We start from the raw sequence: 14,540 nt of genomic DNA on the forward strand, positions 1-14,540 counted from the left end.
TTTCGCTCTCGCTCTCTCGCTCTCGCTCTCACGGTTCAGACGAATCGGAGGACGACCAATCAGAGATGCAGTTCAACCCGATCGATGGTTGTGCTTGTGTCCGTTTTAATTGAAACGAAAAAAAGGTCTACGTAGATATACGAAATCTCCCGCAGGTGATATAATTTTTGGTATAATTTTTAGACGGCTAAACGTAAATACACCGGACACAAAACACAAGTGGAATTGTCATTTCATTATATTCTGTTTTGCATGTTTAATTAGAAGCTTGTAGTTATCGGAATTAATTAAAAAATTGTAATAAGCATATAAATCTCTAAGTAACAAAATAAAGAAAATCTATCTGATAAATCACATTACATAAAAAACAAATAAGTGTCTTCGTCATTAGTATTTTACTACAAAACAATTATGTATAAAATCTGTTACATAGCTAATCTTGTTTCTCATTTAAAAAATAAACTATTTAGTTTAACAGAAGAAATAAAATTACAAAATTCTTTACATTACCTGCATCATCAGTTTGATCCATTGCATCGTCATCTTTGTTTTCGTAAGGCATTGTTCTGTTGTTGTCGTCCAAAGGCCTGCTTTCTCTATCAGCAGTATTTCTAGTACATTGCCACTTTCCAGAGGATGACGATGACTTCCTCCTCTTTTTTCTTCGTTTCAATGGATGCGAGTTGACTGTTGTCCTCGACACTCCATCGTTCGTCACTGTTGGTATCGCAGACTCAGGAACTTTTTCTCCACTCTAAATGTAATATCACGTACACACGTATTGTATTTAAATTAATCACTCTATTTTAATCATTTAAGTATAATTAAAACGAGATGCATCAGAAATATACCTCCGTTAATATATTAGTTGACGACGTTAATCCGTGAATGCTCAGACAATGGGCAGCCTGAAGCAAGGAAGGCAATTGTGCCGGTTCGACACTCACTTCTCCTCGATATACGAATTCCAGCAAAGACTCCAAGTCATCTGCTCCGATTCCTGCTAGCATAACCACTGGATGCTGACATGGCGTGCTCTGTAAACAATACACTTTGTTGTAAGTTTCTACAAGTTTTTATGTTATACGCTACAGTAAATACTAATAATAAATTCAATCGCTCACACTACACTGAATAAATACATGTTAAAAGCTGTTGTATATAAAATAAATGCATAATATAATCAACAATAAAATAATACATACATATTCTGTTAAATAATGTGACAATATTATTATTAAATAGTTAATCGTTTAAAATATTTATATTGTTTTACGTTTAACTTTGCTAATTTCAACTTTTAGTATGCACTTAAAGATAAAAAATTGAGCCACTTTTTCAAGATTGACTCAATTTTCACTACAGAGTGAGATTCCACTCCAAAGAATTGAGAGAGTATGCTTAAGACAATCTAAAATGTAATAATTTTATCTTGTAATTAAAAAAGCCTTAAATAAGAATTGACTATGAATACCAGTCTTAAAGTCTTATCGAAACACAACCTTTAACAAATCCAATAGGAATGGACTGGCTGCACAGAGAACAATTTTATGTGCAGGAAAGCTGCGTCCACCGGCAGCTAAAGTAACATCCACCAAATCGCCATCTCCCCTCAATAGCTGCACTGCAGAGGCCAGAGAAGAACTAAATTCTCCCCAGGATAGACTGTAGAGTTGGCCACTGCTACCCATTTCGTCTCTAAGAGCTTAACTGCAAGATAATAAGACGCATAAATCCAACTCTATTTCTCATCAAGCAAATCTACAAAACCAGATTCTCATAAAAGTAAATTAATTCAACAGCTGTAAATTAATTCAACAAAAAAACATGCAGAACCATTTTGAATAGAAAAAACGTATGTTTATTGATGCTTTCTAGCAAGAGACACATTTTTGCTGACTGCAGTAGATTTGAACTAACCTGAATTGGATTAATAATGTTACATGCTTTACATATCATATAACATTATTAATTCAACTCAGATCAATTCAAACCCTGCAGTTGAAAATAGTAACAGATTACACAGTAGGTCTGTTTTCTTATAATTATACTAGATTTTTTGTTGCTCTGTCAAGACTGCGATTTGAATGCAAGTGCTGTAAGTTTCATTTTGTCGCCTTATCGCTTATTACATGTGGAAAAAAAATAAAATGAAGCTTACAGCGTATGAACATTCAACCAAACACAGCTCAAAATTCAAATATCAAATATATACCTAATTTACTCAAAATTCCAAAAGTATATATATATCAGTTCAGAAAACAGACCTGTGTAATACTTCGAATCATAACGACTGCTCTCCTTTTAAGAGACAATCGACACAAATGTTGTTTTATTTTTCTTATTTATTTAATGTCAAAGATTAAAACGACATTTGTTTGTATCAAATCATGCTCTGGATACGGAATATCAGGTCGTTACAAAATAGAAGTAAATCATTACGTCGTTGTTATTTACATCACGCCAATGTTAAGATGAAATGATTCATAGTATTGTACTAGGTTTGTTTTCTGTAGTTGAACTGTAATTTTGGAACTTGTGAAATAGGGAAAAGTCTGATATGTAGAGAAAGCAAGAAAGAAAATTCTAGTACAGAAAAAAAAACAGACCTACAGCGTCAGCTGTGTTTCTTACTGAAAAGCACCTTGGATTGTTTAGGATTATTCTACGGACTATTTTATAACAAAGTTAAGGTAGTTTGACGACAGGTACATAGTAGACGAAAAAACCGTGGATGGCAAAATCCTACCATGAAAAAACAATCCAGGAAACCGGCTTTAGGTATCACTTCCGATATCTCGGAGATCAGACGTAAGGAACGCGTGCAGCCAACAATTCTGACGCTGACTAACGGTAACGACGCGCACGATCTTTCTCTTTTACTCTCTCTCTCTCTCTCTCTCTCTCTCTCTCTCTTTTCTCTCTCTCTCTCTCTCTCCTTTCTTTCTCTTTCTCCATTCCCGTTTCCTAATTAGTGCCCCCACCCGATTAAGCGTCGCGGCGTCGTGCCGTAAGTTAACCTAACAAAAATGGAACTTCACTACCTGCGTGACGACGGAGACCTCCTCTCACGACGTCGTCGGCGACGAGAATGGGGGGTCGACGTGGCGAGTCGCGCCTGTTTGTTTCCCGGAGCCGAGTGATCGCGCGCCACCGCAACCAGGTCTGGAGAAAGTCGTGTCCGCGCGGTGGTCACCTAGGCATGAAGTCACGACACGAGCTCTCGCGCGTTGTCAAACGACGCGGACGTCCTCAGAACACGCGTGTCGCACGCATTGGAAACTGCGTGATACACGGCACACCTCTGATGATGATCGGTCGTCGACGCCGTTGGCGAGTTTCAGCGCGGCACGCGGCACTCTCTCGCAGGCGAAATTCAAACCCTATCGTAGGGACGATCGCATACGCGACATGCGTGTGTGCATTTATGTGGTGCACAGTGCATAATACGATACGTCACGCGTCACGACGCGTTGCGCGAGCAGCTCATGCAGCGTCGCAGTGCCGCCGTCATGCGGCCAACGAGCGAAGTGTAAGTGCGAACCGGAAGTCTGCAAAAGAGCGCGAATCAGAATTCAAATTGAATTCAAAGTTTAAATAAATAATTAATTTAATAGTAAATAGGCTCATGTGATATAATAATCATAAGTACAAAAATAATAGCCTTTTGGAGTCAATTCGATGTTAATATGGTGTTTTAATAAATTATATTAAGACGAATTATATATGTGATATGTATTAACATTGTTCAATTAGATCTCGAGTTGGTTGCAAAAGTTAAGCTTATGTTATTTTTTTATTTTTAATTCAAAATCACCGAGACGATTTCGAATTTAACTTATCAAATAATATTTCAAGCTGTATCTACAATTGGAGCTTTTTATTTGGTAACGCGAGAGTTTCTTTATCTTTAGAGTTTCTTATTCTATCTTTGTTACTTTCTGAATGAAGAAAAATAGAATGATATTTGTATCGATTTGCGTTTAGCTGACGATTCATTAAATGGAAAGTATCCAACAAGATTTTAAAGCACAAAAAATTAACCAAGTGAATTAGTTACCCAGCAAACGAAAATGGATTGAAATAGATTGGAAATTTTCAATCCATCCGAATCCATATTTTGAATCCATAAAAATTGGATTCCACATAAAAAATGTTTATAAAAATGTTTATGTTTACGTATAAAAGTTTAAATTAAAGTGGTAATTACTTGACATGAACTTCAATAGTTATTATTTTAAAATTTTTATACAAAAAATACACGCCAATATAATATAATAAAGTATAATAAAAGAAACATACTAATATGAAATATACATAAAATCGATTAATTTATTAATTAAAAATAAGTCATTTATATATGTAACATTTATTGTACATATTTATATAGTTCTTTTTATATTTCTTTTAATTATTAAATGAAGTAGAATTTATATTTTTATGGCACAACTTTTTTTTTAACTCAGTTGAATTAAAATGAAAAATTTCTTACTCATAATTCTGAATAAAATAGCTTTCATGATGCATTTTTAAATGAAACGATGGATTTTTCATAATTTTGAATTGTATAACATTCATGGTCTATTTTAAAAGAAAAAGTTTTTTTATTCAATTGGAAAATTTCAATTAAAAAAAAACTGCATTTCTTATTCAGAATTTTGAATTGAACAATATTCACATTATTATTTTTAAATTGAAAAGCATAGAAATATAATACCATTCCTATAAATATAATACCATTCCTATAAATGAATAAAAATGCATTGAAGAAAAGGAATAGACATTTGTTTCATATAATTCTTATAAATGAATAAAAATGTATTCTGGATTGGAAAAAATTCATTTTAACATTCATGAATCCATATTTCTGAAAATCTGAATACATTTTAATCCATTCGATCCATTCTCATTTGCTGTATACACAACACTGAATTAATATTATAAAAAAGGCTTTATATATTCTCAATTTTTTGGAGTGGAATCTCACTCTAAAGAATGAAAATTAAGCCAATCTTGAAAAATAGACTCAATTTTTTATCTTTAAGAATAATACATTTCAGAATGACAATCTAAAAGTTTAGAGAATAAAGTATCTAAATGCAGTGGAATAACATAATCAACTTTGCCAATGAAATAATTTAAATAATAAATATATTATTCTATTCTATTAAATAATGTGACAATATCATTATTAAGAGTATTTAATCGATTAAAACATTTATATATTTATATATCTATTTTGCTTCTGCTTGCACATATAACAACTTTTGGATTAATCTAATATAGTACATTAAGTGTCTGAATTCACTATCAGTTACAGTCTTTATCATTTTTAAAGAGTCATCTCACACGATACTATAGGCGAACAGAGCAAGCTCAATTACAAATCTATTTAATCTTCAAAATAAAGCTCTTCCTTACGACGCCCTTATTTTTTGCTCCTGAAACATGGACATGTTCCGTTCACATCCATTCTCAGACTCTTTCCTGGTCACACTCTCTCGTGTTCTGTTCCTCGAATCCTCGGAGGGAGAGGGCGAGAAAAACATAAATACGTAAAATATATGGCGCGTGAAAGCGATCGCTAACAGCTGAGACTGAAACAACGTAATCGCGCCATCGCGCTGTTTGTTCGCTGTTGGCTCAGGTGACTGGTGCGCGTGGCAGTTGCGCGAATGCGCATGCGCTACCACGTACCACCGTTGTGACTCGCTCGCGACAACACTTCGCCAACGGGACTGACCGACGCTCATTATTGTACCTTGGCCCCCAATTTCCTCCAGCCAACTTCAGTGCCTTCCGAAGTACAGCGTATCGTCTCTCTCACTCTTCCATTCTCTCACTCTCTTTTTTTTTCTCTTTCGTTCGGTGCGTACGTACACGTTGCGTCTGAGCGTATGTGTGTGTTTTGTCATTGATCGCGTTTACGTTTTCACCGCGATGTCGTCCGGTAGCTGGGAACTGGTCAGCAGGAAGAAGGACAGGAGCAACGACAAATCGAACAAACTAACGAAGGCTGAGAAGAAGAAATTTATTGAGAACGCGCCGAAAGTCGAAGATTTCTGTGAGTCGTTTCTGTTATAATCTACTCATCTTCCACTTCAGAAGCCTTGTAGCTTCTGCTCCAATTCTTCATGACTTTGACAATTTGCTGTCGACGAGCAATCGACTATCAGCTGAGAGAACGATGCGAGCCGGGCATCTGATTTGCTTCAATCGCGCGTGAAATGTATAAAGAGAGGGTCACAATATGGTACTATCGCATACTTTCTGCGACATTCATTCTGCGATTACTCCTTTTTGTAGAATAGAATTTTTGATACAGAAATACATTGATACACAAATTGATACGTCATGGTTAATCCTTTTGGATTTGTTTTGCATGATAACAAAAGATAATTCATCTGAAACTTAACTTAGAACTTGTACTTTAAGATTTTGCAATTATTCCTTTTTGCCATAGAAATATTTGACTTGCTGTGATAAATCATTCTTTTGGAGTTGTCTTGCTAGATAATTCTATAATTTATCTCAGATTTGGAACCTTGTACTTTGCTATACTTATTCTGCAATTTCTTCTTTTTACCATAGTGATACAGAAAATATTTGTCATAATATGATAAATTATTGTTTGAGTTATTGTACTAAATAGCTCTAAAGGATAATTTATCTCAAATTTAATTTGGAGTTTTGTACTTTGCAATACTTATTCTGTAGTTGCTCCTTTTTACTATAAAATTATATAAAATTATATATAGAAGTATTTGTCATGATATGATAAATAACCATTTTGTTTTTATAGAGTTGTTTTATAAAATACTTCAAAGGATAATATTTACTTCAAACTTAGAAGCTATTTTGCAAACAAGCATCTTAGTCTTTTTACTCTTATCAAGGAAATTATATATCTAACTTAGTATAAATATAATTTTAGTGCCTTTGAGTCAAGTGAAGACACTGTACGATAACCTAGATGGAAACAAAGAGAATAAGAAGCCTGCCAAAGTGCAAGGGAAAGAACACAAGACAAAGGAGAATGAGGAGAAGAAGAAGCAACATCAAAAACAGCAACAGCATGTTGAAAAGAAGAAATCTGAGCCAAAGGAGAAACCTCCAAAAACTGTTAAGGATGCATTGAATGCAGTAAGACTTTTAACTTAGAATAAAATTTGGAATCATATTTGCTATTAATTTTTTTATAGTATATATTGGATTGGCAAGGAAATAATTGCGTTTTTTTAGCTCAAAGTTGTATACAATATCTTCATCAATAATGAATGAAATTTAAATTTAAAAAAAACTTGAGTTGAGTTTTAAAACTTGAAATCTCTATTTTTAAAAGCTTACCATATTTTTTAAGTTTATATGACTTCGATAATTTTTACATACTAAAAATGATCTGAAAAAGATGGAAAATTTTCGACTATCCATCGTGAAAGTTTGATATTTTTCCTACAAAATCATTTTTTTTAATATTCCTACGATTTTTGGTTACCTAAGTTATCACGGATTAAATAAAAGGATCATTTTAATTGCTCATAACTCTGTTAAAAATTGTTGTATGGCAATTTAAAAAAGTGATTCTTAAAGCTGAAACTTTATCAAGATATTGGTTGATAAGAAAGTAATTGCGGTTTTTACTGATACCTTTAAAAAAAACGTAATTACTTTCTTACCAACCCAATATTTTTATCACACATTATTCATTTAGAAAAAATATAAACTAATTTTATTCTATTTTAAATTGCTTGAATTATATGCTAGTAATTAATTCCTTATAATGCACATTATAATGCACAGATTGATCCACAAGAACTCGATGAACTTCTGGCCACTGCACAAGTCAGATTTCCCGAGGCTCCCCTGCTCTGGTTGAAGGAACTCAATGCCTTCCTCAACATTAAGATACCTATCAACAAGGAAGATGTGATTTTCTCAGGAAAACCCAAGGATTATCCATTAAGTTTAGTACCTAAAGCAATCTCTTCCATACTAGAACGAGCAGTGGAGATGACGGGCCAGCAAACCATACAAATTTTTTATGAGAACACTCTTACGGCAATGGCCACTGACATGGTCAAGGGAATTCCCGTTATCGGACACAAGATATTTTTGCAGTTGCTAGCGCACTTAAATCCCGAAATGACCGCCGCCAACATTCTCAAACTGATTAACATAAGAAACTCCTATGAGAACAGGAAGAACATTGGCTTGTCTCTGTTATGGGCCTGGTCGCAGGCCGGCAAGAAGAATTTTGCGGTCGGCTTGAAAATTTGGCATGAAGTAATGTCACCGATGCTGGAGACGAAGGGCTACGCCAGTTACGTTGTACAAATTCTCAACGATCTCGTCTTCGGACATGACAACGTCCATGATCTTAATCTGGATCTATATCTGAATATCATCATGGATACCTATTCTCAAAGATTCCAAAACATTCAACCAGCGAATCTGGGAAAAGACCTTAGCGCGAGTATCGACAGGTTGAGAGTAAGTAATGCACGAATTTGAAGCTTATATCACGCATTTTAGGTATATTTAACTTTAGGTATATATTTATTTTTTACATACATTATTATTATCATACAGGGATGAGATTTTCCATTAATCTTTTCATTATAATATTTTTAAAATTGTTTAATTTTTTTTTAATCGTAAATGAATTAAAAAATACATTTATTGACTTAAAAAATAATTCAAAATCATAATAAATATTTAAAAACATGATCTCTCTATTTACTAATGTTACTAATAATAAGATTTTGAAATTTCACTGAATCTCAAAAATCCTAGAGTATACCAAGTCTATACAAAACTTAGCTCGCGAGCTAATATATTTAAGGTTTTATAAAAATATAATGCATATACGATTTGGTAATGCGATTTGATGTCGGCAATGAGATCAATATGGTAAAATTTTTTGCAGTCAATATTGTTTAGAAACAAGGATATATGTTACACGAAATTGTTTGAAATGTTAATGGGAAAAGTATCACCGAAATCAGATTTGAACTATAGGAACGAGTTAATTAAGGTTCTTGCGGATTGTCTCGTCACGGAACCTGTTTGCTTCACTATTTGGAGTTCCATTTATACCAAGAATTTATACCAATCCAGTCTTCTTCTGTCATATATTGGTGAGCATTTCGCGCTTTTCTCACATCTTTCAATATGTACATTTACGCAAAATATTCGAGAAAAAAAAATGTGAAAACTCGCGTTCTTACAGAAATGAATTTACCTAGTTTACAAACCAAGTTCAAAGCTAAGCATTTCAAAGAAACCCTCGGAATTATTCAAAACAATAATGAAAAGTGGAAAAAAGCCAAAGACGAAAACTTAGCGCTTACATGCAAGAAAACATCTCAGGTGAGTTCTCTCTTTTTCGTACAATATATTTTTATAATTTTTTCAGAATGCGTAAGTAAAGTAATTTAAGAAATTAAAATTTGTTTCAAAATATATTATAAATTTATGTCTAAATTATTGAAGGATACGATCGCATAAAAAAAATGTATGTACATATTTAAAATGTACATATTTATTTAACTCTTAATACACATGATGAGTCGTTCGTGTCACTTTTCATCATTTTTACTAAAAATGATTCTTACATATACCTTAACATTAACAACTTCAGAAAGTTTTGTCAAAATTGTACTTATATTTAAAAAAATAAAAGAATAAATATAATAGAATAGAATTTATTATAGCATATTTATTGAGCATATTTAGCATATTTATAGTCGAGAAGGAGATTTGGTTTACATAAATTCTTAACTCATTCATACATCCATACCTCACCCGCAAGCTATTGCATATATATTATTATAAATTTTTTATGCTTATCCAAAAGAATAAATATAATAATAAATAGAATAATAACAATCATTATTCACATAGATATTCGTAAAATTTAAAAAACAGAATGATCGATCGTGTGTGTAAAGGTTAATAATGCACATTTATCTAAAAATCGCAATTTCATATCAAAACGTATTACTTGATAATATATCGATATTATCATTTGATAACTTATCGCATTGAAAGTGTTTTCAATATAAGTATCTGTGTTTATAATATTTATATAATACCCTTATCTCTCTTGCAAAGAATAAAAAAACATCTGATGCAAGTAGACTATAGTGTACTATAGTCTATTTGCATCATGCATCTGACATACTTTTTTTTGCCTTGATCATGTGCACAGAGAGAAATTTATTTTTTCATCGTCTCTCTCGCCTGAGATATATAAAGTTAATTATTGTTTTATTAAAAGAATGAATTTTGTATTTTCTTTTGCTATTATGTAAAATAAGAATCATGCAAGAAGCCGTGAAAATATAAAAGTCACATATATTGCGTCGAGAGATTACAGACCTAAACGGTAAATAGAAATGACAGGCAAAAATTACTGCTTAATTACTAGATTTAACTAATCCGGATCTAGTTGCGTGGTGAAACTCGAAGCGCGGCATTCTTCTCTAACAATGCGATTCTGCCTCTAACAATGGTCGCATGCGCAACCAAGTAACAAACATAACTTGCATGTATTGCATTTAATGTGTGTATTATGTGACTCGTGACATTCGAAGCAATATCTCGGTGAGCTCGCAGAAAATTTATCCGCTTCAACGCAAACAGACAATCACGGGCAATTAAATTTAGAAAACATTTCTCTCGGCGAATTCTCAGATCGTTGAATTGCGAATCTCGCACTTCTTATCACAACTTTCAATTCGCCGGCAATATTTTAGCAATTATGTGCTATAAACATAGAGATACATATGTGTGAACATTCTCTATTAAATAACAAATCCATAGCTCTATTGTTTTTAGCTGAACTTTCTGTACACGATTCATCTTTTTCTCTCCGAAAAGTAACGTGGAAAGTTGAATCATGCAAGAAGTTCAACTAAGAAGAACAGGCCTAATGCTTTCAGATCGAACTTCCTTTCACTTTTACACGCATCCACAAACACATATGTAAAAAATAATGAATATAGTCTACTGGAAAGGAGAAAAGTCCAACTCCTGATCAATAATAGCTGTAGTAATTATTTAGTCTTTTGCTCTAAGTAATTAAAAATTTTACAATTAAAATCTCTAACACATTTATAGTTATTAACGATTACGATTTAAGACAGCGCTAGAGAAACGCTTTTTGCCGGAACAAAATGTTATAGTTTTAGAACAATGATACGCAACCTGTGGTCCACCAGTGAATTTTTACGCCCTCAATTCAGCCGAAAAATATATAATATATATAAATAAAATTTTCTATTTTAGGCAAATGAAATAACCATTATGTGGCCTAAAAGACCGCATAATGTTTATTTACTTGTTTCTAAAAATGGTTCTCTGAATGATCTTTAAAAAAAGTTGCATAATGCATTTAGAGTTTAGTACAAAAGGCTAAAGATTTATTACCATAAACATAGAATAGTGAGAGAAGAAATGTATTTTGATACAAAATGTATTAAAACATTATATTTAATATAAACATTTATATTTAATATAAATATTTATATTAAAGCTAATCTTTTAGAACTTCAGTGAATTTTCTTACAAATAATATATAATTATGTTTTTGGGTAACAGATGTTTAATTTACCATAATTTTTATGTTAAGATTTTATCTTAAGTAATGTCTTAAAGTCTTGCTAAGAACCGACTATGAATTAAAAACCAGTCTAGGAATTTAAAAAAAGATAAAGATTCATAATTAACCAGATTTCATATTTAAGGCTTTCTTGAATTTTTAGATGCTTAGTAGCTATAATAAAATAATTCATAGCGTATCTGAAGATAAATTTAAGGAAGCCTTACACACATTCTACATTAATTAGCAATAAATCAGAAGTCAGAAGTTAGAAATTGATCAATTAGTCGATTATTCTTCTTACATTTGACTGTGCTTGCTTAATTTTTAGAGCTTCTGATTTATTACTAATAGTTTATGGCCATTAAATATAAAGCCTGACTATGAATGCAAACAAAAGAGTCAATTAAATCGAGATTGAAATTAATCTGCATCAGCACAAATAGACAAGAGAATTATATTATCAGTCTCATCTTTTCGTACGTATAAGATTGAACGTGGATTGAGTTTAATTAAACAGAATTCGGCTCGAGTAAGATCTTTTTATCAATGGAGCTCGATAAGAATAAAAGCGTTGACAGTTATCTGGTGCTTCTTTTCGCCTCGTGTAACAATGCCGTTGTAGATTAGTCTCGCAATTGCGCGCGTCGCAGTCTCCAGTCATCTCCAGTTAGTACGTTCTACGCAGCGCGCAGTCGTTCTTAGACCTGGTGACGCGTATGTATGTACATCGAGCATAGAGCTATAAATTCTATAACGTTGACACCTATCGTAGGTTTGAATTTTTTTTCTCAGCCCTCGCGTGTCTTCTTGTTTACCTTCTCGTATTCTCTTGTCCATGTGAGACGCGTCGCTCCGTTCAGCGCCTCTGTGAAGAGGAACGACTTCGACCTTGGATCCTGGAAGAGAGGCGGTAAACTGTCAATTCTAGTTAACCGACGTCAAAAATGATAATGCACGTTGATAATATCTCCTTCCGCGCTACGCTTCCAGTGAAAAATTAACTGCGTCATTGAGAGATATGATCTATAAAGTTATCTCTACTTTTGTTTTCGTGCAACAAATCTAAGTGTCGATTATTGTAGGTTTGTTTTTTGTGTCTGAACTAGTATACATTTTTGGAACTTAAAGTGAGACATTCAACGAAAACGAGAAAAAAAGTTTTAGTACGGAAATAGAAAAAAAACGGATCTTGAAAATTGAAGTGAAAATTCCAAAAGTGAGAAAAGTCGGTAGGTGTCGATCAATGAAACTATAAATACTCTAAAGAATTTGTTCACTTTTGTAATTTTCATCTCATCTCGAGGTACACGATCGACCCTCCGGAGTCTCGAAAAATATCCTGTACGAAAATACTGGGGAAATACTCTATAATACACGTGACGTATACTGTAGTATTTCGTAGGTATGCGATATTTTTCGAGAATAATAACGGTTCTAGATTTCGGCTGAGATTTCTTTCGCGAGTAGATAAAAGAGAGAGGAAAAAAACGAGGAGAGGTGATCTCATACAGAAGCAATCTTGAGGAGAGATTCGCGTCGCGAAATCGGACAATCGTTGCGGATTTGTAACGGATCTCATCGTCATTGGTACGCCGTGGAGCCGGTGAATAGCCGACGTTTCAGCCTCGTGATCGAGAAACACACGCGCAGCAAAGCAGCGCGGCGTCTCAGGTTAAGTTGAAGGTACCTTTTCATTCTGACGCTCGTAACTTATTTTTGGGTACAGATTTACGATTCATTCGGCGCTTACGAGCATTGCTTGCGTTCGGTGGAATGTTTATCTTGCAACTGTTGGAAATTTTCTTCGCGCTGATTGAATTATGCTTTTAGACCTAAAAGAATAGTCCTATCTCAGCGAATAAAATTTTTAACAAAATAAACAGAACTAGAAAAGTTATTCTAGAAATCGCTTACAAGGTACTTTTTAGATGTTTGTTATAGAAATCGAGTACAAAAGTAAAATGGAAAATTGGAGCAACTGATAAAATATGATATAAAACTTACTGTACTCAATTTCTATAATAAACTTTCTATAATAAACTTATAATAAACTTGTAAAATATTTTCCAAACTACTAACTTTCCAAACCCTGAAAATAAACATTTGATAAACGTCAAAATAGGTCACTGATTAAAATGATTTTGACATTCGTCAGTTCTAACCACGTGGTCTTTTCTAACGCTACAGGCTGTGATACCCCTAAAAAAAAAAACAAGCAGTAAAACGTAAATAAACAGGTCAATCATATTAAATACCAGATAACGCAAATTATTATCTTAAATGACAAATCTCAAAATGTTAATTAGCCTATTATTAAGTTTTTGTGTGCTGGAGCCTTCAAAATGAGCGTACAATGTCAGTATGAAATAGCGCTTTGAGGTAGCCAGGCAGCGTTTCGGGAGAGTACCTATGCGACTTATTGATCGTCGCCCGGTTGCCCCCCTCGCGAGTGACGACATTCAACATTGACGCCGCTCACACGGCACGCGCGGCTCTTCGCCCGATTTTCTTCTTTTTTTCGCCCCTCTCGAAGCACGGAATACGCACGGATTGGCACGGATCGCGCGGCGAATACCTAAACGCGAGTAAACGCGTTTTCCCGACTTTCCGCAGGTAAGAGGTGAAAATTTCCGCCGACGGTCCTGTCGTGCATACATATGTGTGTTTATGTGATTCGTCGACGAAAGTGATTTCGCGCGAGAAATCGAGTCGCGGGAAAATATTCTTCGGCGCTTCAACGATGACGAGGCTGTTTGCCTTCGTGACGTTTGGATAGCAATCGGAAATCGCCGCAGATACATATCGCTGTTAATTGCTCTTTCTCTTTCTCTTTCTCTCGAACGTGATCTCAAAGTTCTTAAGATAAGGTGTGTGTGTGTGTGTGTGTGTGTGTGTGTGTGTGTGTGTGTGTGTGTGTGTGTGTGTGTGTGTGTGT

The 14,540-nt window shown here is 33.8% G+C and overlaps 2 protein-coding genes across 3 annotated transcripts in view; one reads left to right on the plus strand and one right to left on the minus strand.

Moving 5' to 3' along the window:
* LOC108694534 (transcription factor GAGA-like) overlaps positions 1-3,101 on the minus strand; it is an 8,538-nt gene extending 5,437 nt beyond the window's left edge. Inside the window, exons 1-4 of the mRNA XM_018204107.1 lie at positions 3,045-3,101; positions 1,503-1,710; positions 852-1,037; positions 511-754 (exon numbers count right to left, since the gene is read on the minus strand). Of these exons, the coding sequence (XP_018059596.1) occupies positions 511-754; positions 852-1,037; positions 1,503-1,691 (619 nt within the window). The 5' untranslated portion in view covers positions 1,692-1,710; positions 3,045-3,101. The remainder of the gene's footprint in view (positions 1-510; positions 755-851; positions 1,038-1,502; positions 1,711-3,044) is intronic.
* Positions 3,102-5,719: 2,618 nt separating this feature from the next.
* The window catches only part of LOC108694453 (transmembrane protein 214-A), an 11,364-nt gene continuing 2,543 nt past the window's right edge, over positions 5,720-14,540 (plus strand). The window contains exons 1-5 of one of the 2 annotated variants that reach the window (XM_018203967.1): positions 5,720-6,064; positions 6,935-7,143; positions 7,801-8,490; positions 8,927-9,137; positions 9,230-9,369. In XM_018203967.1, the coding sequence (XP_018059456.1) occupies positions 5,941-6,064; positions 6,935-7,143; positions 7,801-8,490; positions 8,927-9,137; positions 9,230-9,369 (1,374 nt within the window). In that variant the 5' untranslated portion in view covers positions 5,720-5,940. The remainder of the gene's footprint in view (positions 6,065-6,934; positions 7,144-7,800; positions 8,491-8,926; positions 9,138-9,229; positions 9,370-14,540) is intronic. The other variant, XM_018203968.1, reaches the window with a different exon arrangement.

The sequence above is a fragment of the Atta colombica genome, unplaced genomic scaffold (genome assembly GCF_001594045.1).
Source record: "Atta colombica isolate Treedump-2 unplaced genomic scaffold, Acol1.0 scaffold12, whole genome shotgun sequence".
In the NCBI taxonomy this organism is placed as follows: domain Eukaryota; kingdom Metazoa; phylum Arthropoda; class Insecta; order Hymenoptera; family Formicidae; genus Atta; species Atta colombica.